This window comes from Choristoneura fumiferana, chromosome 28 (assembly GCF_025370935.1).
Source record: "Choristoneura fumiferana chromosome 28, NRCan_CFum_1, whole genome shotgun sequence".
In the NCBI taxonomy this organism is placed as follows: Eukaryota; Metazoa; Arthropoda; class Insecta; order Lepidoptera; family Tortricidae; genus Choristoneura; species Choristoneura fumiferana.
Window position 1 is genome coordinate 1203339 of NC_133499.1, and position 25772 is coordinate 1229110.

At 39.5% G+C, this 25772-nt stretch overlaps 1 protein-coding gene across 1 annotated transcript in view; it reads right to left on the minus strand.

Annotated features, from left to right (window-relative positions):
- Positions 1–25772, minus strand: part of Wdr62 (WD repeat domain 62) — a gene marked incomplete in the record, with an annotated part of 170398 nt that overhangs the window by 92523 nt on the left and 52103 nt on the right. Inside the window, 1 exon segment of the mRNA XM_074109234.1 lies at positions 3009–3100. Within this exon segment, the coding sequence (XP_073965335.1) occupies positions 3009–3100 (92 nt within the window).

Genomic DNA, 25772 nt, shown 5'->3' on the forward strand with positions numbered 1-25772 from the left:
TCTGGGAACATGGCATGGGAGCTATTCAGCCAAGCCGACGGTTATTGGTTACGCGATTTTTGGGCTTAATAGAATTCATTTAGACGCGTGAGTAGGTTTAATGAATGGAGGTGTGGCAATCTGTCAATGTGGCAGAGCCTTACGGTTAACACTTGCTGGCTGCAGTACGAACGGGCCGGCTCGACCGGATTAGTACCACACTCCCACAGAATACCGCGTGAAATAGTACTTTTGCTACTGTGTTTCGTACTACGGTGAGTTGGAGATCCGGAGGCCCAACACCCCTCCACCCTTCCCCTCCCCTTTAGCCCGGCAACGCACCCGCAGTCCTGATAATGCTGTAGGTGTCCATGGGTGGCGGTGATCGCTTACCATCAGGTGACCCGCATGCTCGTTTGCCAGCTATTTGATAATAACACCCTCCCTCTTTTTGCGTCGGGGGTTAAAAACAATAACCAACAAAAAGTTGGAAAACCCTCGACTTGGTCACTTCAAAGTTCAATATCTCGAAAACGGCTGAACCGATTTTGATGAAACATGTCTAAGAACCATCGTTAAAAAACCTGATTTCAAATTAAAAAAACGCATTCAAATCGGTCCACCCGTTTAAGTATTATTATATATATATTAGTCCACAGACACACATAGCGGTCAAATTTATAACACCCCTCTTTCGGCGTCGGAGGTTAAAAACAGGGCTAGATGTACAGGTTGAATAAAAGTGTCTAAAGCCTGAAACACACAGAGAGCGGTGGCGGGGCGGTGCGGCGCGGCGAGGAGACGGTACCAGTTGTAATATTCGAGCTAACATGAAAGAGGCCACACAGAATACCGCGCGGGAAAAAAGCGTGGCGCGGTATTCTGTGTGCCCTCTTTCACGTTAGCTCGAATATAACAACCGGTACCGTCTCCGCGGCGTGCCGGAACGCTCCGCCTCCAGCATAAAGGTAGCATTCCGTGCCCTTAGTGTAAGTTTTCGGCTACAAATTACTTCTGGATCGCGTTCGCGTTAAAATCTCAATTTGTATGGAAACACGAACATCGCAAACGTTCCGCTAGAGGCGCTGTTCGTGGTTCCATATAAATTGAGATTTTAATGCGAACGCGATCGAGACGTATTTTGTAACCGAAAACTTACACTAGGGGGTACCGTTATAAGGGACCGCGACCCGCGAGGGCGACCAGACGACCACGCGACCGTGGCTGTTCTCTGGCCCCGCCCACCAGTCGCGCGACGCGGTCGCGGCATTTTTTTTTTTTTTTATTCGACTGGATGGCAAACGAGCAAGTGGGTCTCCAGATGGTAAGAGATCATCACCGCCCATAAACATCTACAACACCAGGGGTTTTGCAGATGCGTTGCCAACCTAGAGGGCTGAGATGGGATACCTCAAGTGCTAGTAATTTCACCGGCTGTCTTACTCTCCACGCCGAAACACAACAGTGCAAGCACTGCTGCTTCACGGCAGGATTAGCGAGCAAGACGGTGTTATCAATCCGGGCGGACCTTGCACAAGGTCCTACCACCTGCATTTGTTTAGTGCTCCATATAAATTCCCTATATACGTCCCACTGCTGGGCACAGGCCTCCTCTCAGAACAAGAGGGCTTGGGCCATAGTTAACGTGACCATTTATTTTTTAATTCAGAACGGGACATTAGTTTATTTAGGTCAATTAACAGGTAGTCAATGAAAAAAAAAACTGGCCAAGAGCGTGTCGGACACGCCCAAAATAGGGTTCCGTAGCCATTAAGAAAAAAAATAAGTAATATTTTTCTAAGGATTTCGTATTTTGTACGGAATATTCAAAGTTTAGGTATATTTTATTTTATACCTTAGGCTGCTATTTATTCTTAGGACCGATTTTTCAATCCTCAGATAAACGGTCGACTAGTTAACTTAACAGAGCAGTGTTACTTAATTATTAAGTATTAATCGCATTACATACACATGTCACGTAACCTCACTGGTATTCATGAAGCTACGTTTCAAAAATTTCTAATTCTAACAATAATAATAATATTTAGTAGGGAATAATTTACTTAACCAAATTACAGAGGCACAACAATAGCGTGTTTTAAACAAGCCAGCGCCATCTATGAGCACAATAACGAACATACTTAAAGGAGAAAAACATCCTATTTGTTTTTCTTAATGTACCATCAGCCAAACTATTTATTTGTTTGACATTTGGAGACCTTATACATCTCCATCTCTTTATTTTCTAAAACTACTTCTTAAACTACTAATAATTCTCAAGAAAACTTAACCGTCATAGTTTTCCTTGCAAGTTTCATATACTTACTACCATCCTGATTTTTTTCAAATTTTTCCACCCACCGGTTTAGATTTAAAAGGGGGGGGCTCGATTTTAATGAATATTTAATACTATGGCCCATAGTTCCGACGCGGGCCCAGTGCTGAAGTGATATTACTTTCGTTCCATCAGTTTCGTGCCAGCTCTTGTGAGCCGATATAAGGCACATTTTCCATACCGTAATAAGAAAAATGTTTCATCGGCGACGTTATGATAGTTGAGTTTATGCAAAATGCGTGTTCATGCAGTTCCTCCACCTCCACCAAGCACTACACTGACGCGTTTCGAACTCAACCAGAGCTCATCTTCAGAGCAATACAACCGTACACCATGCTACTATATTTTTTCTCAAACAAAAGAAAACTACCCACAAATATAAAAAATATATTAATACATTTTAATTGTCCTACAAAAGTACCTCTAAATCACTATGTATATACTTGTGTTTTCTATATTGCTTACTGTGTCGGTGTGCTATAAAGAGCTATTGTATTGTATTGAATTGTATTGTATTGTATTGTATTGTATTGTACCTAGAATTTTTTATTTATTTACTGTCAAGGCGTGTTTTATTAACTGCCATTGCTGAAATTAGACCCAAGCCGTGCCGTAAATTGTTTTAGTTCATTGATACGGACCTCCGCAAAGTAACGCCTGGTTCAATAAATTATTTAAAAATGTTGCAACTTACCCTGCGGGGTAGGCGACGCTCTCCGTGTGCGGGTCGCAGGCTAGAGCCGCGTTGGACGACACCGTCAGCCCCAGGACGCTCTCCAACTTGATCTGCAACAACAATACAACAGTCAACACACGGCAACAACACCACAACAGAACAACAACAGTGAACGCATGACAACTGTTAACCATACGACATCGAAATGAGGGTATAAATTGATATTTGCATCAAAATCAGTGTATCCGTTTGGGATTTGGGATTGTATTTTTTATTTATTTAATTGTATACTACTGTATACTGTAGTTTTTAAGTATTTTATTTGTAATAATTTTATTTTGAAAAAATGACTTTCTGCCAAGTTTCTTGCGGCGCATTCTTCTTGGCAATGATGGTCTTTCCGAAAGCGCTGGTAGTTAAAAAAAAAATGACGTGTTAAAGTGCCAATTGCGGCCTATTAACTGAATAAATGATTTGAATTTTGAATTTGAATTTGGGAGCTATTGTGCCATAGACAGATTTTTGCTTCGGGGGTCAAAAAAAGTCACTTCCGCTTTTTTCTTGAGACGAGGAATATCGCTAGATGGCGGTAGTGTCGCGAGCGCGAGGTCCGTTTGACGTTACAGTCTTGTTGCGATTGGCTCATTTAGTTATTCAACCAATCACAAACGTCACCAAGTGTAAAGTTGACAAACGGATCTCGCGATACCAGCGCCATCTAGTTTGTCACAGAAACCCTTTGTTAGTCCATTCGGGCTGTCACCTTGACGTTAGGTTATCATTGTGAGTTAATTAACTAGTCAATATTTAACCAGTGGAGCCTTGTACGCTATCTTCGGTGTTTGTCGGGCCTCTATACGATGCCATGTATACGCAAGCGTTACCGTAAAATTTCACGTTTTATCAATGAAAGAAATACAAAGATACATTAATTCACAACAACACAAGACAGCAATATCGCGGCTCCGTCAACATAGAATTCTCGTTATCCCGCGGGGGACTGTGCAATTTTCCGGAATAAAAACTATCCTATGTCCAGCCCCGGAAATCATACTATCTCTATTTTCTAAAATGTGTCTTGATTTCCTTTTTTCTTTTTCTTTGTTTTGTAAAATGTCACGAATAAATGTTTTTCTTTCTTTCTAGATAAATCGGTTCAGCGGTTTAGACGTGATGAGGTGACAAAGAAAAAAAACAGACACACTACTTTCGCATGGGATAGACAAGGAAGGAAGGACAGTGTGTCAAATCATTGCGATTGCGAATCGGACACTGGCTCAGCAAAATGCTGAAGTGTTAAATAAAACATCCCAGTGCTGATTTTAAGCATTTAGTAACCTTGATGTAACATATTTTGGACACCTTCAGATAGATGTTAGCTCGGCCCTGAACTGACCACCTCAAAAATCTTAGTGCCCCCAAAAAAAACAGACCAATTTTAGAAAATATAAAAAAAAAACAAGGAAACCATTCTTTATAAACACAGCCATGTTTTAAAAAAACTAACTTTACTATAAAAGCATTTGCTTCTAAAAGTATTCATTCCTCGAAGTTCTGTATTCAATGGTCACACACAAGATTATTGTCTTTCGATTCGATTCATATCTACGTTCGTGTAGCGCTAAATAAATGTGAAAACCAAAAAGGCGGTTCATTCTAATTACTCCATATTGCGACCACTCGATCACAAGAGAAAGTTTCAAATTATCGATACGGTCTGCTATAGATTATTAATTTTAATAGCGTTAGAAAGTTTTATTTATATCACCATATATATTTTAAGGAATTGATCTTATCTAATGTCATATTAAAATTCATTCGTTAATCAAAGTGCCAACATAACACGCGCAACCGTAAATATAACGTACTGCTTAGAAAGAACACGATGAATGCCATCGCCTTTTTAAAAATAAATGTTTTTATTTTTTTCGCAGTCTAATGGCTGTTTCACCCTTGTTTCACCAATTTTTCTAGAAGAGAAATGGCCAGTATTAAACCCTCTCAAGCTCTAATACTTGCAGTTTACGTTCTAGTTCTAGTGTTATCAATAACTTTTTAATTTACTGGTGTTGAAGTTTGTGGCTGTCATATTTTTTACTTTTTATTTTTTTGATGCTATAGATTTTTCATGCAATTAAAATTAATTGGATTTGACTTGATATTATCGCTAGTAACTGTAATAATATAAATAAAACAAATCAGCTGACGTATAAAGATAGTGCGTGGGTGAACCACTTGAACTCACCAAGGAATTTCTTGCAACACTATTATGTAAAGGACAGATTGTAACATTATGGTTTGTAGTCCAAACTGTTTCTTCGAAGAGAATAAAGTTTATTATGAGCTTAAACAGTACAAGCTATTTACTAACTTTGCTGCGTTTATTAGTTTATTTAAAATTGTGCCAGTGAATTCTGACCCATTTCTAGTACCGAGGTACTTATTCGATTTTAGGCAAATTTCTTTCAATATTGTAAGCAAGGTAAGTGTACGTGAATGAAATTGTAATTATGTTATTTTGAGTCGGGAATAAAGTGTCGAAAATTCTATTTTTCAAATGATTCCAAAACGAATACATTTGGGCCTTAATTCAGTAGATGGCTCTGCAGATAAGTGCCTCTAGTTTATGTTATCCTGGTACTTTAGATATGAAATGACAATTTAGTAACCAATTTGCCCTGCTCGGTATTACATAAGTACCTATATAGTCCATCTCGCTCCAGCCTATACCCGTCCTTCAGCTGGACATAGGCCTCCTATCAGAATGAGAGGGTTGACCGTAGTCAATTATTATACAAAAACAACACGAAGGGTGTTGATTGCATGTGAATCGGACACTGGCTCAGCATAATGCTGAAACGTTAAAAAAAACCCAGGCGCTGTTTTTCAGCCCGCACCAATTGAGAACTTCACACACTATTAAGTTGCTCCGCCGGTCTGGATTTGAACCTAGCTCCTCTGCTTGAGAGGCCTGACGTCAGACCACTAGGCCACCATTCATAGCTACACACGACTGGTTTGATACAAAAAACGTAACTAACTTCGTCCACGGAATAGGAACCGGCATGGCACCGGCCTCAAAGCGAGAACGGGACCTCATACAAGGCCGAGAGCGGGCGACCTTGACCTTGTGAGGTCGGCAAGGACGCGGATCCGGCTCCGGCACCGACCATATGATACGTCGCAAAAAACCTACCCTAACCAACTTTAGAAAGTTGAATATCCCCCGACATTTTTATTTCAAAAGTTCAATATTGCAAAATCGGCTGCACCTATATAATCAAACCAATGAGGGCTATCGCGAATGAATTCGCCGCTAGAGGCGCTAGTGTAGCGTGAGGTTTCCGAAATGTCAAATCTCATAGTTTTTGGGTGAGCTACGCGGGTTTATTTATAATTAGAATAATTTTGTGAATATTTTGCATTATCCTGAAATTAATTATGGCAATTATACGTTACGGGGCAATGAATGTCTGTGTTTTGAGACAGTTTTGTCTTTCAGAAACTTTTGTCCTCCCTTTTTTCCGAACAAAACGGGACTAAGCAACACTGTGGCATGCTCGATATTTTTATGGTACGGTTTTAAGGTGTATTAATTATGATTTTAATCTAAACTTTGTTTTCACGCCGTAATAACAGACTTTGAAAGCCATACTTAAAAAACCTCACGCAACAGTGCGCCATCTAGTGAGACAAAATACGATAGCCTTCATTAGTATAGTATAAGTAGATCAACCATTCTCAAAGTACGAGTATGCTCCGCGACAACTGTACGCAAACGTTCCGCTAGAGGCGCTGTTCGTGTTTCCATACAAATTGAGATTTTAACGCGAACGCGATCGAGACGCATTTTTGTAACCGAAAATTTACGCTAAGGGGTACGATCTGTTTCGTTGACAGACGCACACTCTTTCGGAACTAACCGCTCACCCAAGACAAGGATGAGAGTGAGAATGTGAGTGTACGTCGATAGGGTCATCGTTCATCCACCATTACTCTATATTTCGTTTTTAGAATTTTTTTTACCGTACATACGGCAAAAACTACTAGACACTGGCAAAATTGTCAAACCAATGAGGAGCCATCATTTTTAAAAGAAAGAAAGAGAAGCTAGAGTGTGACGTCTGTCGACGAATGTCAAGATCTCGCTAGTGCTGCTGCTTAGCATAGTAGAAATAAGCAACCTGAGATAATGTATGCATAGGAAAAATTCGTGTTTAGACTCCTGTCCAGCAGTGGTGTAGGGGTTAGCACGCAGCACGGATTGTTGAGGACCTGGGTCGATTCCCAGTGCTGGTCTCTTTTTCTGGTTTTTCTGTGCATCCATGTCTCAGTTTGAATTTTCGTTCGATATGGTTTCACGGGATACCCGTAAAAGTAACAAATTTGGAGTTGAAATAAAAAATAAAAAAAAGACTCCAAAAAAACCAATCATTGTTGCCTACACATAAGAAAATATGCTCTTGTAACGTAAACATTCAAGTTATCTCCTGTAAATGTGAAAATCGTGCTAGTGGTTGAATTTGTACCTTACCACTAGCTGAAGAAACCAAAACCACAATAAAATCCACTAGCCACTAAAACCAAAATTTGTCCGCTAAAAGGTAAGTTCAAACCACCACCAGTGGAAATTCCACTGAGTTGGCATCACTGGTGCCAGGAGAGTTGAAATGAATGATTACACACACATGAAGAACTGGATGCATTAAAGGAGAATGAATGAAATGAATGAGTGACTTCAGCTTTGGTGTAACTACCAGTACAGTGCGTAGCGTAGTTATGGCCAGGCCTTTAAATACCGTTAAACAGTGGTAACGTTACCAACTGTCAAACCGATTTAACGTTTAAATGATAATTAACGTTAAACGATTTACCGTACTTATACAAATTTTTTACGGCGGTAAAAAAAATGGTAACGTTATCAGCTATTCATTAAATTAACGTTAATTCAAAAAGTCGTAAATCATTTTAACGGTATTTATATTACTATTTTACCGGTAAGCTGGGTAACGTTAATTTTTAGATTATCCTCATTTATCGAGCGAGTATGCACGCGCTAAATTGGCAACACTCGGTAGCATAGCAAATTACGATAGTGTTACTTCGTATCGTATTATAATGTAAATTGGTAACGTTAACAAGCCCTACAATGTAATGAAATTTACCGGTAAAAATAACGGTAATAGGTAACGTTAAATAATGTTAAGTTATCAATTAACGTTAAATTTTTATACCGGTACTAGGTATTTTTATGATTTTTAACGTTATTTAACGTTACTTATAGTGTGAATTTGGTAACGTTAACAAGCCCTGGTTATGGCAGTATGAGGCGTCGCAAAATGGCATAACGTCAGTGTTAAATCGGCTTGTGATGACGGTGACGGCGGTATATGGTCATGGCATCTGCGTAGGCGCAGGTATGCAGTGAATACTGATCGATTCTATCTTAGCCATCAGTAGCGAGTGAATATTTTCGTTACTGACTTTAAAAACAAATAAGTCTAGTGGTCTAGAACTGCAGGGCTACTACGAAACTTGAAACTCGAAGTTCTTGTCGTGCGGTCCCTCTGACACTTATACTATTTAATAAGAGAGCGAGAGGGACGGTACGATACGAACTTCGAGTTTCGAGTTTCGTAGTAGCCCTTCTGTGTCAAGTAGCTAAAGTTCAACAGTCGGGACCCAACATCAAGTAATTTTGACCTGGTTACGATTTAAATCCCAACTGTTGAACTTTAAATTAGCTATACTTGACAGATTTCTAGACCAATAGACTTATTTTCTTCCTTTTAGTTTTTAAGGCAGTCGGGTTTTTTTTGATATTTATTATGCTGCCCTCCTAAGCCGAAAGGCACTGGAAAAAAAAACGCTTTTCTGTCATATACACCACATGATGCAGAATGTTTTAAGCTACACAATATTATTAATAACTCAAGTGATTTTTTTTTTAGATAGCGGCTTTTGGCTTAGGAGGGCAGTATGGGTGGTTCTTCACTTTTTTAAGTTGATTAGGTTATTTGTTATTATAATTTTTCTACAATCACATTTAATTCAATCAGTTGGATCAATCAAGTTTAAAATATTTTAATAGAGGTTAAAATAACATCATCGCAATAATACAGTTACTTACAATCGTCGCGAATAAATCATATAGCATTACATAAACCAAGATTAAACATTAAACACTGAAATAGTAATATGTACCTTACCGCTATGACCAAAGAGCGTATACTTGCTTGTATCTGTATGACATAATTTGACCTTAATGATATTATGCGATGTACGCTATGACAGAAGTGCAAATCATTCTTGTAATTACAATCTTAATGCAAGTTTCGTTCTGCGAGAATAACTTGACCAACTTAACCAACAAGCAAATCAGACAAGTCGCGGGAACATCATGGAGTAGTGGCCATAGAAAGACCAGAATGGAGAAGATAGGAGGCCTTTGCCACCTGGCAAACTGACAAACGAGCAATCTACGAATGAAAGAGAAGGAAAGTTAAGAAGTGGAGACATACATTTTTAACCCCCCACGCAAAAAGAGGGGTGACATTAGTTTGACCGCTATGTGTGTCTGTGTGTCTGTCTGCACCGTAGATCTTTAACGGGTGAATCGATTTGAACGCGGTTTTTATTTATTCGAAAACAGGTTTTCTAGCCATGGTTCTCTCTTAGACATGTTTATCAAAATCGGTTCAGCCGTTTTTGAGATATTGAACTTTGAAGTGACAATGTCGGGGGTTTCCAACTTTTTGTTGGTTAGGTTATGGCTGTACAGTTATCCGTCAGTTGACCAATCGCGATACTGTTTTAGGTACTTGCAATCTAATGTACCTTCCTAGAGAAAGGGTACCCCTAATTTGGCATAATCTTATTCACCCGAAACTCACTTAGCATAACATGAATTGCATAAAATTATTTTAGCAGAGTGATTACTTCGCATAAAATGTACTTGACATAGATAGGTCACTAGGTTTAATTTCGCATATCGAAACGATGCACTGTTCTCCCGAGAAAAACTCTAAACTCTCAGATAAATAAATTGCTAACAGAAAATTAGGTTACGTTAGAACTGTAGCCACACACAAAACGAGCTGCTACAGTCATCTGCATTAAATATCGGCCACAGGGCCACAGCGGAGCATGCAAAAATATCTGACACGTCCTTCCGGCCCTAGAAATAGAGTCGTATCAGATATTTATGCACGCTTGTTGTGTCAGATATTGGTGCTGGACTGTAGCACAAAACAGATAGTTACAGAAGTCAATCTCATGTATTTACGAGTACTTCCCTTTTCATACCTACGCACGGCGGTCGCTCTAGGGTTGTCAACTATGGCTTATGCACAAAAACTATTGTGGTAGTGACACTCTTATCCAGTTGTTGGATTTATTGTTGAGAATGAAACGGGAAGAATGGAAATATAAATTAATAATAACTAAAATATTTTAATGTTAATGTCATTGTTATATTACAAATTTGTCACAGAAAATATCTTGCGACGATTTTGACATTGGCTTATATTTTAAAGTGCAATAAATTCGCATTCTCCATTATTACACAAAAAAGTTCACAGACGCGTGTCTCAAGCGGATGGCACTCGCGCTCGCACTGGTCCCAACCGGTCCGAGATATTGTGTCCGTGAGCAGTGTCTATGTGTGCGTTGCTCGAGCGCACTTTGTATGTAGATTGATTTCTGTACCTATCTGTTTTCTGGCTGTAGGTTACCAACAAAGATTAGGTTAGAACACAAGGTGTTAGGCCAAACAAAATTATGCGACACGAGTTTCGGCAATGTGATAATATACGAAACGAGATTATGCCAAAAACGTTAGATCCCCGAGAGACAGGTACAGCGATCCGAAAGTGAGTTACCTGAGGCGATGGGTAGCTTGTTTCGCAACGGTTATGTAAACTTTAACTACATGCTAATGTATGCTACGCCCTGTAATCATTGTGCCGTATGTTATTTTACAATATAAAGCTGTGTTTCCACCAGAAATCTTCTTATATATAAAATTCTCGTGTCACAGTGTTTATAACGTAACTCCTCCGAAACAGCGTTACCGATTATTATGTTTTTTTGTGCATATTTGGTAGGTCTGAGAAAAGGACGTAAACTATTTTTCATACTTCTACGCGGACGGAGTCGCGGGAAACTACTAGTTTTATGTATAATGTACAAATTGGGAGCGCCAAAGTTCGCATACTCTTCGCTAGTCATACCGTAATTTTTGCCCGAATCATCGTTTGTCATATTTTTTTCCCACTGAAACCTTATTTTTTTCTGAAAATTTTAAATGGTCACCCTATAGAAAACTATAGATTAGGTTAGGTTTATTTTGTAACAATTCTGAACAATAATTGGATTCAGCGAAAAAAGAGCTATGACAAACGATCATTCTGACAAACATTACATTCGGACTTTCGATAAATATGCGAGCTGATTGATATATGGACCCGTACAAATGAGGGCTATCGTTTTTTGTCTTTCTAGATGGCGCCACTGTTGCGTGAGGTTTTTAAGTGTGGCTTTCAAAGTATTACGAAAACAAATAATATTTAATACACCTTAAAAACGTACCATAAAAATATCGAGCAACCACAGTGTTGCGTAGTCCCGTTTTGTACGGAAAAAAGGGAGGACAAAAGTTTACGAAAGACAAAACTGTCTCAAAACACAGACATTCATTGCCCGTAACGCATAATTGCCATAAATATTTCAGGTAATGCAAAATATTCACAAAATTATTCTAATTCTAAATAAACCCGCGTAGCTCACCCAAAAACTATGAGATTTGACATATCGGAGACCTCACGCTACACTAGCGCCTCTAGCGGCGAATTTATACGCGATAGCCCTCATTCTCTCCGCTCAGCTGCTTCCACTAGAGCTGTACCCTTAGTGTAAGTTTTCGGTTCCAAAATACGTCTCGATCGCGTTCGCGTTAAAATCTCAATTCGTATGGAAACACGAACAGCGCCTCTAGAGGAACGTTTGTGATGTTCGTGTTTCCATACAAATTGAGATTTTTACGCGAACGCGATCGAGACGTATTTTGTAACCGAAAACTTACACTAAGGGTACTGTGCTGTGCAAAGTTAGACAGGTAAAGGATAGGATCATTTGAATTTGAAGTAAATGAAGCGTTTCTATTAATTAATGAAATACTAATTTTTCGCAACACATTCAACAGTTTCAATCTTTCCGGAAGATTTTTTTCATAGGCGAGTGCGTTCACGACTCTGGCTCGCTGCGTTCGCGTGTAAAGCTGCGTCCACATTTGTGTCATTTTGTCGTATCGTATCTCCGTCGCGTTGCATCGACGCGTATCAACATCGCTAATGAGGACGCAAAAACAGCGCTATCATGCGGCGCGCCGTATCTGATTGTCCGGGATCGATGCTGATACGCGTATAACTATTATACCCCGCACACTCGCGATCGGATACGAGTATCAAGATCGGTAAGTATGGAAGTGTTTTGATACTCTATCGCGATACGAAGTTATGATTTGATAGGTAGGCGAGACGCCATGATCGCTCTCGAGGCGGTTTTACCCCGATCATCAAAGGGGATAAGGATAGCGTTAACACTTAATGATACGGCGTTATGATACGATACACTGCTACGCTATCTACGGTTAGTACGGACGTATTTTTTCACGCGACGATGCTGGTGATACGGTGTGCCCTAAGTGAGTGTCCATACTTGATACGCGAGCTCGATACGATACGCGTGATTGTGATCGGCAAAATGATACAAATGTGGACCCAGCTTAAACAACGGGTGAGCTTGTGCATGTGTGTGTGCGCGCTTGCATGTGTGTGTCTTTGTTTCTCTTTTACATTAAAATAGCTGGATGTTTTTGAATAAAAATCTGCGAATAATTTAGAACTAGGAAATCTGGAAATCAGTTTTACATAGCTATTTTCGTAACCTCTTATTTTCGTCTTCTGAGCTCATACATAAATGGACCTTTAGTTTCAAAAAGACGTATCCATTTCAATTGTAAACTTTAACTTAATCCACATAAGGTCCGAAATAGTGCATTCGCAAGACGAAGATAAGACCATTCGTTGTATACTTATTTGGCGACATACCGACTCTATTGTTTCTTGAGAGAAACAAAAATGAACTGTCTCAAGAAGAGTTAAGGCTCAGTTTTAATAGAACGAGGGATACATAAAACCTTTTTGTAGGGAACATATTTAAGGGGTGTAGGTGTTGTGACTTAAGTTAATCATAGCATTTACATTTATATTAAAGAATAACTTTGTCTTAATATAAAATGTCGAGACAGAAAGCTTAAAAACATATTTTTTTCTCATACGCCCTAAGTAGCAAAATATGTCAGATTATTTTTGTGAAATCAGAGAATGAGAATGTCGCAGCTGTTTCCACCAGAGCCGTGCTGTACGGGGACGTATCTGAATATCGAAAATTAATATATCTAATGTTAAAAAGTCGACGGTCAAAATATCGAAAGTCGATATTCAGTCAGAAATTAAGCTTTTCTATTGGTTCATAAAAACACATTCCTCGCACAATGCATATCTCTTGTGGACACAGCCTTATAGCGTACATTTTGACAAACCTAGACAAACCCACAAATTTGCACGGTAAGCGAGTCAGACTCGCGCTTGGCTGTTTTTTGCCTCACTTGAATTTTAAATTACTCAATAGAATTCTAGACCTCTTTTGTTTTTTTTCTAGTTTTTAACAAACTCACACTCACAACATTTATTGACATAAAAAAACACACCACATCACAACAAAGACACAGTAAACACATATATAGAAGAAGAGAGAAAAATTAGAGACGTTGTGCTGTAGTGTGATGCCAAAAGTCAAACTCAGCTCAGCATGTGCCGTAGCCCTGCAGGGCTACTACGAAACTCGAAACTCGAAGTTCGTGCCGGGCGGTCCCTCTCGCTCTCGTATTGACTATAAACTCTTTATTGTACAAAATAAGTAAACAAACACAGATATAATACACACACAGTTATAATCACAAACTTCGAGTTTCGAGTTTCGTAGTAGCCCTGTGCCCTTAGTGTAAGTTTTCGGTTACAAAATACGTCTCGATCGCGTTCGCGTTAAAATCTTAATTTGTATGGAAACACGAACATCGCAAACGTTCCGCTAGAGGCGCTGTTCGTGTTTCCATATACATTGTGATTTTAACGCGAACGCGATCGAGACGTATTTTGTAACCGAAAACTTACACTAAGGGTAGTAAGGGTACTGCTGTCACCAAGGCTGCAGCGCTGGTTTACAAGCTTATCTAACTTGCAATGTATTATGTGCCTATATGCGGGTTAAATTTGACCAACTTCCAGTGGTCGGATTGAATTGAAATTTGGCATATTTGTGTAAATCTGGTGACGATATGGCAGCGACATCTTTGTAGTCCAGCCAGGATCGTCTCCGCAGGAAGGAACTCTTTGACCATTCCATATAAATTTGGTACGGAAATGTAGTTTAGATGACAAATCATATTCAGTGAACAAAAAAGGCTTGCATTAAAAATTTGATTTTGAACAAAAAAATATTTAGTTCTTTTTTAACGCAGCCGCAGTTATAGCCCAAACGCGGCAAGCGCGACTCAAAGATGCACTTGTGTGTTAGTGTTAATTCGATCGGGGCCAAGTATACTTGTTGATTGTTACTAATCATTCCACCATTGCTTTGATGCCTGTTAGGCCACAGATTACCCATACTGTCCTGATTCCTGATTATTTTCTGCTATAAGCCTACTAATATTATAAATGTGAAAGCTTGTGAGTGAGTGAGTATGTTTGTTACTTCTTCACGCTGAAACGGCTGGACGGATTTGGATGAAATTGGGTATCTAGATAGCTGGTGATCTAGAATAAAACATAGGCTACTTTTTATTCCGATATTCCCACGGGAGACGGGATAGGGATAAAATCTCGAAATAACAACCGCTGGGCTTAGTCATGACATTTGACATGATTGTTTTTAATGTAACGTCAATGAAAACCACGATTTAATTATCCGGAACACTACTTAGTATAATGAAACATAATTGTTTCAGTGAATTAAAAAAATCGGTTCTTTATTTTTCAGATTGAGAAAGGGATGCTTGGATGGTTTGCATCCTTGATGGGATCCTAGGGAAATCGAGGGCTACCCTCAAATTTCATAGGCACACTTATGGCTCGTGCTGAGGCACCGACTTCGAGCCAGTAGAAAATTATTTTCAAGGCTTTTGTAGTCTGTTGCATTTTTTTTATGTTCTTTTTAGTCGCTTTCATTTTTTTGTTAAACATTTTCTTTTTTCTCATTATTAACAATAATGTTCATTTTCTCGAGTCTCACTCGGTTCGTCTCGCTGCATGCGTCTTGTTTGCACAGAGCATGATCTTATTTCGCGAGCGCGCTACTTGGCAACTGGGGCAGCAAGGGCGATCGCAAACGGAATTAACTAGGAAGAGCGATCAGCTTGGCCAACACTAAGGATTGTTTTTTTTAAATTTGTTATTAAATTATAAATAAATAGAAATGAGAGCGTTAAGAAGTATGTTAGGTGTGAAATTGAGTGACAGAATTAGAAATAGTGCGATAAGGGAACGCTGTGGTGTAAATGAAGGTATAGTCACACGGATTGAGAAAGGGATGCTTGGATGGTTTGGGCATGTTGAGAGAATGAATGAAAACAGATTGACTAAGCAGATCTATAAGACGAGCGTGAATGGGAACGTTGGGAGAGGAAGGCCTAGACGAACGTACCACGATCAAATCGGGGACGTTCTGAAGAAAGGTCGGGTCAGGAGTACTCTAAACCGACGTGCATGCATGAAAAGATTGATGAATGTAGAGGAAGCGAGAGTTGTATGCCAGGATCGTAGCAAGTGGAAGGATGTAGTCTCTGCCTACCCCGTTGGGAAAGAGGCGTGATTTTATGCATGTATGTATGTTATTCAATTAAACTACTTAATTAAATGCAGTTTAGAAACACTTCAGTAAAGCGATTGAAATAATATTTGACTTACTTAATCTGAACCGATGAACGGTTCATGAGATCATGAGATATAGCCTGGTGATGGTGACAGACGGGGAGACGGACGGACAGCGAGTCTTAGTAATAGGGTTTCCGTTTTTACCCTTGGGTACGGAACCCTAAAATCCACCACCAACTAAAAAAAAACATCAAAATCCATCCATCCGTTTGAGAGCTACAACAGACAAACCGGCGTCACACTTATAATAACACTCATTTTTTAACCCCCGACGCAAAAAGAGGGGTGTTATAAGTTTGACCGCTATGTGTGTCGGTGTGTCTGTGTGCCTGTGTGCAGCAGCAGGTCGTCACGCGCGCAGCGGGCGCAGCTCGTGGAGCAGACATACCCAGTATGTAAAAAAGGTACTCTGTGGACATACCTACCTAGTTCTCGTTAATGCAGGTCATTCTCAATGGTTCTTGAACACATGATAGATAAAATATTGTATGCAACTGTACGTAATTAGGCCTTAAAACACTCATGTGACCCTATCATAAACCCACACTCGTGTTTTAAGGACCCCTATTACGATACAGTTGCATAAAATACTATTTTTCATTAGGTCCTCCGTCCTTACCTCATACGCGGGCGAGTGCAGGCTGTCCCGCACAACGGGCGCGCTGTGTCTCGGGCCGATGTACGCCATGCTCGCATCTTACATACACGCTGTATACACTGGCAACACTTCACACACACCCTGTATAGCCAAGACTGTCACTTTGACATTTCACTGACTTAGCTTCTGAACATCCAGAGCACTTATGCTTGTCACTGTATTTGGTAGGGTAAGACAAATTGAAATATGACTGCGATATTTTTCAGTAATTTTTGACACTTCTCTATTGTATTTTAACTGAAAAATAAAATCTATTTGCACAAATTTGACAGATGTGGCTGTATGGCTTAAGACTCTGATTTTAATTAAAATGTAGCTGTCAGATAATTTTGACACCTACGCGCATATAAATTTGTACCATCAACCAAACATGTGGTCTACCACCTTAAAGTAGATAATCGTTTGCATGTCATAAAACAATATGCCAGCCAATAGACGTGTCTGTCAACTTGAAAGTTCGACTTTAGCGACATATTCATTTGATAGGAACTTGTTTCAAAATTGATAGACCACTTATTTGGCTGATGGTACGTGGTTGAAAGCCTGTTGGCTGTATTGCTAAAATCTTCGCCTTTACAAAAAAAAAACTAATAATGAGCAGTTACTTTATTGTATAATATGCATTATTGTAATGGTACAATTGAAATAAAAAACTATCCTTAAAAATAACTAAGTTAAAGAATATACCTACATGTATATATTATAAAAAAAAACCCTACTCGCTTGCCGGCTAAACATAAATTTCTTTACATTGTAAACATTTTTTCTGATACCGGTCTGAAACTTTCTTAGGTATAACGCGTAGCTTGTTTATTTAACTTAGAAACCATGTACATAATGGCTGAATGTCATCGACCTTAGCCACCTCATTCTAAAATGATTTAAAAGTTCAATCTGTCATACGCTCATTCGCGTTCTGATTTCAAATTTCGCGCCACAACGCCACTTTCTACCGATGCGATATGCGATATCGAGATACTGTGTGTGAAGCTATAACCTATACACTCGTCAAAGTCCTTACAGCGTAGAATATAGAGTTGTTTTTCCCCCAATTCACGGAACGTTTCTTTTGTATTTTACCATCTGACGGTTTCGTCGCACAGAAATTACCAAGTGCGCGTGGTCAAAATTAGAACTAAAATTTTCGTATAACATTTAGATTAACATCGTTTAAGGTAGCGCCGGGGTTAACTGCATGGGTAAGTTTGTCTAGTAATTTGACAGTTACTAATTCAGGCTTTTAATTAACAATGCGCGAGTTCACGGCTGCCTCGTGGGAACAGTGGGAAGACTTATTAAGTTGTTTACATTTGTTTGACAAGCACAATTTAATAATTAAACCGTAAAATAAAAAGCTGAGGTCGCCCGTGGTTTAAAACAAAAATATTTCAAAAATCAAAGTCAAGAATTTTCGCGTGGTATGGAAACAACCAAACCACTTCTTTGAACAACTTTGACATGGGGTTATTTTTTTAACTCTACCGCTGCTAATGCTGACAGTTGGAGCTATAAGTATTAAGGGACAAACTAGGTATGTATCAAGATTTGACTTGGCTAGATTTTACGCACAGACTATAAAATATTATATTTGCCTGTCACTTTTTATTTAAAATTTGGTTTATTGTTAAAAACGAACCATGTGAAGTCTTGATGGAAAACCACCATTAACAATTTTTTATTTTTTTTATTCGACTGGATGGCAAACGAGCAAGTGGGTCTCCTGATGGTAAGAGAACACCACTGCCCATAGAAACCTGCATTCATTTCATTTAATTCGAACTTGCATTACATCCCAAGCAAAATAACTTGGCGCCTACATATCTCTATTCTTTTGTCGGCGAAGTTAACAACGACGCATATTCTTAATATTGAACTTGGCTCTCATTCCACATTTATGTTTTTAAGAGAGGTGTTATAAGTTTGACCGCTACGTGTGTCTGTCTGTCTGTGGCACCGTAGCTCTTAAACGGGTGGACCGATTTGAATGGTTTTTTTAATCAGGTTTTCTAGCGATGGTTCTCAGACATGTTTCATCAAAATCGGTTTAGCCGTTTTTGAGATATTGAACTTTGAAGTGACAGAATCGGGGTTTTTTTGATGAGATAGACTTAACTTGATGTTTTTACAAGATTTTATTTAGTTTCACCTGTCCCGTTGTCTGTCTGTCTATCTGTAATCAGATCTTACAAGTTAAATTTGACCAACTTCCAGTAGTCAGACTGACTTGAAATTTGGAATTATTAATCGTGAAAATCAATGAAATATGACAATGTAGTAGTGACAATGGTAGTCTCAGCAAAAAGTCTTCAAAAAACTCTTAAAAGTTTTAGCATGAAAAATTTAGTTTGCAAATGTAATTGGGAAATAATACAAAAAAAGTCAGCAAAAAAGCTTGTATTAAAAATGAATTTTTTATGGTTAGGTTATTATCTCATTAGAACATCTAACATGTTAATCTGCCGGTAATTAAGCCTCCGCTCTTAAGTAGCCTCCTAGCCTCCCAGCGTGACCAAGGTCGGCTTATTAACGTTATTTAACGCGTTTTTTATCGGCCGTTAACGCTCAATTAAATCCGCCCAACGCCTCGCTACCGTCTGGGCGAAAAAAAAAACGAATATATTATGAAAATACATTAAAGCGCCTGCTTCACCACTCATACAATCTTATGTGACAGATATCTGTGATGCCGTCTCTAACCGTTTTTAACCCCCGACGCAAAAAGACGGATGTTATAAGTTTGACCGCTATGTGCGTCTGTGTGTGTGTCTGTCTGTGGCACCGTAGCTCTTAAACGGGTGGACCGATTATGCGGTTTTTTTATTTGATAGCAGTTTATCCGTCACATAAAATTTATCAATGAATGGTGTAACAGGCCCTAAAAATCCTCTTTTTTTTACCCCCGACGCAAAAATAGGGGTGTTATAAGTTTGACCGCTATGTGTAACTGTGTGTCTGTCTGTGGTCTAAGAGAAAATAGTAGCCTAAGGACCCTAAGGTATAAAAATATACTTAAACTTGGAAGATTCCGTGCACAATACGAAATCCTTAAAAATATTATTTGATTTTTTCTTAATGGCTACGGGACCCTATCCCGGGCGTGTCCGACACTATTGGCCGGTTTTTGAGATACTAAACTTAGAAATGACTATGTCGGGGGTATGAACTTTACTGACTTAGGTTATAATTTTATTGTTCTTATTACAATCGGCGTCCGCTATGTTGCTCTGATGTTAGCGCTCGAGGGCTAAACTGAGCTAGAAAGTTATTAGAGAGAGAAAGTGGAAGCCCTGCGCATGCGCCGACAGAGACTAGACTAGCGAGAGCACGGAGGTTGAAGCTTGGAAATTACGAGACGTTATTTTTAGGGTTCCGTATTCGAAGAACGACAGGGTGCAGAATTCGTTTATCCCTATCACCTGGGAACTATGCCATTTTCCGGGATAAAAACTATCCGTTGTCCTTCCCCCGGACTGAAACTATCTGTATACTGAATCTCTCCACACTTTTAACTAAAGTGAACACACACTTAGTAAATAAATTATACCTACTTTAAATTCTTCAAACATTAAAAAAATACCCGTGTGGTGTCGGGTAAGAATAACACCTCTCCATTTCTTCCGTGGATGTCGTAAGAGGCGACTGAGGATATAGGTTAAGGTATACCGTAGGCGACAGGCTAGCAACCTGTCACTATTGTACCGTTTTTGTCAAACTTTAACCTAAAATTGCTAAAAGTGGCTCCGAAGCGGTAACGTTTCGTGTGCTCTGCCTACCCCATTTGGGAATACAGTGTGTGTGTGTGTGTGTGTGTGTGTGTGTGTGTGTGTGTGTGTTTAAAAAAATAACGTTATCTTACTAACACTGGTACGCTGGCTGTGTTAAAAATAAAGTTGTGTTAAATACTTGTGATGTATAGGTATCATTTAATAATATTGTAAATCTCATTTAAAAAAATATACCTCGTTGAGTTTCTTGCCGGATTCTTCTCAACAGAGGTTTTTCCGGACCGGTGGTAGATTTTTTTTGACATTCATAAGTGCTTGTTATAGCCTAAATTGAATAAAGATATTTTGACTTTGACTTTGACGCGACACTCGGAACCCTGTCGCAGTCAGCATTTTCCGCACTTATCAAGAGATATCCGCAGTAGAACTAAGGTTACCGACATAGCCCGAAGAATTGCGAAACTGATGGCCGATGGGGTCAGAAGGTTCTCGAATGGCGTCCGCGGACCGGGAGACGAGCTGTCGTTGCCTCCAACAAGATGGAGCGACGACCTGGTTAAGATCGCGGGAGTCGCGGTGGATGCGGAAAGCACAAGACCGGTCTGAGTGGAGAGCCTTGGGAGAGGCCTATGTCCAGCAGTGGACGTCTTTCGGCTGACATGATGATGATGATTATCAAGAAATATCTTGATGAGGACAGCAAAGGGGAGACAGGGTGCCACCAACTCATTGCACCAAGTGCCACATACGAACTCGTCAAGGTACCTATCGTTCTGTGTTAGGTTGCCTATGGACAGGCTTAAGAACCGGTGTTTTAGTCGAAAGCGGCTGCACACCGCTATTGTGCGCCGCCAAACGGGACTTAGGAGCTAAAAGCATGCTACTTGTGAAGCATCGACAATGGAGACCGTACGTATAGTTCAGTCAAAAACTTTTAAAAAATGGGTCGTGCTCGCGCAACGAGGGTTTCGTACAGTCAAAGGCAATAAATACTATGTGGGGAAAACGTTGGCTTATCACCAGTGTGAGTTCAGCATAAAGGAGCGATGACGCCGCTGCAATAATAACGGTGCGCACACAATGCGTCGCTGCGATTCCGTACCGCCACCGTTTTTAGGGTTCCCTACCACAAAAGGTAAAACCGGCCTCAAGCGTGTCGGACACGCCCAAAATAGGGTTCCGTAGCCATTACGAAAAAATTAAGTTTTTCTAAGGATTTTGTATTTTATACGGAGTCATCCAAGTTTAGGTATATTTTATACCTTAGGCTGCTATTTACTCTTAAAGTACTAATAATTCTCAAGCAAACTTAGCTGTTATAGTTTTCCTTAAAAGTTTGATATACTTACTACCATCCTGAATTTTTTAAAATTTTTCCACCCACCGTTTTAGATTTTAGAGGGGGGGACGTCCTATTTTAATGAAAATGTGCACTTTAAAGTTGAATATTTCGGAAACAAATCACTGAATCGAAAAATTGTCTTAGCAAACCCCTAATGATTTCAAAATACCTATCCAACGATATTCCACACTATAGGGTTGGATGAGAAAAAAAAAACACCCACACTTTACATCTATGGGAGGTACCATAAAAAAAACTTTTTTTAGTTTTTAATTGTACCATTTTATCGGCATAGCTTAATTATATATCTTACTTATATAAATAACAGCTTTCTAGCATTGATAGTCCCTGAGCAAAGCCTCGGACGGACAGACAGACAGACAGACATGGCGAAACTATAAGGATTCCGTTTTTGCCATTTTGACTCAACCCTAAAAACGGCCCTTTACTGGCACGGAGGTATCTCTTATGCTCTAGTTGGCAACGCGTTTGTCTGTCAGATGTTTATGGCGGTGGTGACTCTAATCAGGAGCCGTGATTGCTAGTTGTATAAGTTACTAAGACTCCGCTTCCGCCGTCTGTCACCAGGCCTATATAGCTCTTAAGCAAAGCAGCGGTGTGGCCGCTCCTTTAGTATACTTGCATTTCACCATTGTGAGCGCAGCGTAAGATTATAACACAGTACCTACCTATAGTGCTATAACCGAATGACCAAGTATCACCTATAAGCCAAGGTTTGGGTTATAAGTACATGTCAAAATTTAAATAAATGAAACTGATGACTTGATGACGATTTATTCAACTTTTCTAATTTAACATTTTTTTATCCCGGAAGAACTGCACAATTCAAATTCGCAGTTTTCATTGCACTACAAAGTCAAAAGCTTAATAATAATAATAATTTATTTTTCGACCAACTTGGATCATTGAGTTAGTAATAAATACAATTGAATAAAACTTATGCTTATGCTGCTTATGCTTATGTTATGTTAATGAACCCCGAATACCTGTGATATCCGGTAAACACCGGTTATTACCGATTCGCGCCGGTGAAAACGTCTTTTCTCGCGATCGCGTGGAAAGTTGTATGAAATATGACACGAGACGCACAGATCAGCACACATGCACTTTTACTGTCACAATCAATTTAATAGAGTGTAGAAGTTAAGGATAACACAGGTTTAGGCCGGCTAGCAATAGAATGAGGGCTATCGTTTTTTGTCTCACTAGATGGCGCACTGTTGCGTGAGGTTTTTAAGTATGGCTTTCAAGGTCTGTTATTACGGGCGTGAAAACAAAGTTTAGATTAAAATCATATTTAATACACCTAAAAACCGTACCATAAAAATATCGAGCATGCCACAGTGTTCCATAGTCCCCGTTTTGTTCGGAAAAAAGGGAGGACAAAGGTTTCCGAAAGACAAAACTGTCTCAAAACACAGACATTCATTGCCCCGGAACGTATATTTGCCATAATTAATTTCAGATATTGCAAAATATTCACAAAATTATTCTAATTATAAATAAACCCGCGTAGCTCACCCAAAAACTATGAGATTTGACATTTCGGAGACCTCACGCTACACTAGCGCCTCTAGTGGAAAATTCATACGCGATAGCCCTCATTGCATAAAGTCTCCGCTCCCCTTTAGTAGACAGGGAGTTGATAATTGCTCAAATATTCATACAAAACCGGGAAGCCGGGTGGAGAAACGAGCGCGAGCAGGAAAGCGGGGAAGCTCCGACCGTATCACACCATGACCGTAACAGCAACGTGACAGGCAGAAATATATTCTTTGTATCGAAAAGTATAGGACTACGCCCACTAACACGTTTCGTAACCAACCGTCGCGGTCGCGTGTCGTCACGTATGCGTTTGACATTCCGTTTGACACTCCGTCTGACACGTTCCTCTTACGGATGGCATAATACGGTGACCTTACCCTATGACACATGTCACTCCGACAGTTTTGACGAATCTAATGAGGGCTATCGCGTATGAATTCGCCGCTAGAGGCGCTAGTGTAGCGTGTGGTCTCCGAAATGTCAAATCTCATAGTTTTGGGTGAGCTACGCGGGTTTATTTGTAATTAGAATATTTTAGTGAATAAATTGCATTACCTGAAATTAATTATGGCAATTATGCGTTACGGGGCAATTAATGTCTGTGTTTTGAAACAGTTTTGTCTTTTGAAAACTTTTGTCCTCCCTTTTTTCCGAACAAAACGGGACTACGCAACACTGTTGCTCGATATTTTTATGGTACGGTTTTAAGGTGTATTAAATATGATTTTAATCTAAACTTTGTTTTCACGCCCGTAATAACAGACTTTGAAAGCCACACTTAAAAACCTCACGCAACAGTGGCGCCATCTAGAAAGACAAAAAACGATAGCCCTCATTTGTGTACCTCATAGGGGCCATCCATAATAGTCACATCAATGTTCACCGCTTTTATCAGCCCCCTCCCCCCTTGTCACATATGTATTGCTATGTTTGCAATTATATTGTTCTTGTGTCACGAACCGCCTGACTCCCCCCTTCATAAATGTGTGACGACGTAATTTATGGATGACTTCATATGTCAAAATTTGTTAGACCTACACCTTTAGGTACCTACCGTGTGCCTCTGTACCTACAACAGTCGAGTTCATAAACTTGTGAGCATAAAATTTGATCAAAAATATCTGAACACGCTTCTACGCCGTTAACAACAGAGTCGTGTTTTAGATATTTTTGATCAAAATTTTGCTCAAGTTTATAAACTCGATTGTACCAAAACGAAGTATAATGTAAGGCGATTTTTACAATTATACTTATTTTTACCCCGGAAAAGTGTAGGCAGTGTAGGCAACGGTAACTAAAATAAACACATCTATTCTTGCGTCGATCGAAACAGTTAACTTCCATGTACGGCAACGGAAGCACCGCCATCTTAGCAACCGGAAATACCTCGCGTTCGCGGGAAATCGTATCGTAGAGCCATATTGGATTTCATTTGACATACCTAAGGCATTTATGACAGCACACTTACTTTTGCAACCAGCGGTGGCGCTGTCATCGCGCTGTAGCTGTCAAATAGTAAGTCAAACCACATTACGGCATTAGTTCACAACTTGGCCACCGGTAAATTATAAGTTTGTAAATTGAAGGTGTTTTATAAGGCACGCTGTGATTGAATGTATCGTAAAGTTGACGAGCAAATTATAAAGAGGTTAAGTTTACTTCGTGATACTGTTAAGTGAACCCTAAAGTTCGAAGCATAAAGTTTATAATTGAAGATTTGTTAATGTTTCTGTTGCTTATTTTTGTAGGCAAACCGCGTTGTTGCGAAGGACCGGAAAATTTATAGCAAATTGGTGCGAAATGGGACATTAAAAATATCAACACGTTCTTTTTACAGTTTTTTGATAACGATTTATGGTTTGTTGATATTGGACAGTGATGAAACGGTCGAATGTCGATTTTAACAATCTGGACGCCATACAGCTGTTTTTCCAGTGAAGGGAAACATCGTGAAGAAACATGCACGTACGCATACACCTGAAGAATTCAATGGTGTGTGAGAAGTTCACAATCCGCACTGGGCCCGCCTGGGAACCCACAGAGCAAGCTTTTTCATTCTAAGAGGAGGCCTGTGGCCAGCACCGGGGCATAAATAGGTCAGACACAAATATTTGATATATATTTCGACAAATACGGTCGGTTGGTCTGATTTTACGCGTTTTACTTTTACCTTCGCTCCGCTATGCCATTTGGGTGTCAATATAGTTTTAAATTTGACCACTATTTTTAAAAAGCTCGTGGCGCTGTATGCAACCATGACCTGTGCCACAGTTTACCCAAGTCCATGGATACCCAGCCATTTTAAAATGGGTTCTAAAACTATAGCCTTAAAGTCTACGAAACTTGCTCGTGTAGGTACAGAGGTCACCTCATGTCTTATCTATGCACATAGCAAACCTGTTTCACGACAATGTTGAAATGTTTAAATTAGTCGACCTTATTGGAATGGGGTCTTGGTTTAAGTTCCTTTGCAGTACAAAAGCCAGGGTCGTGAAATAT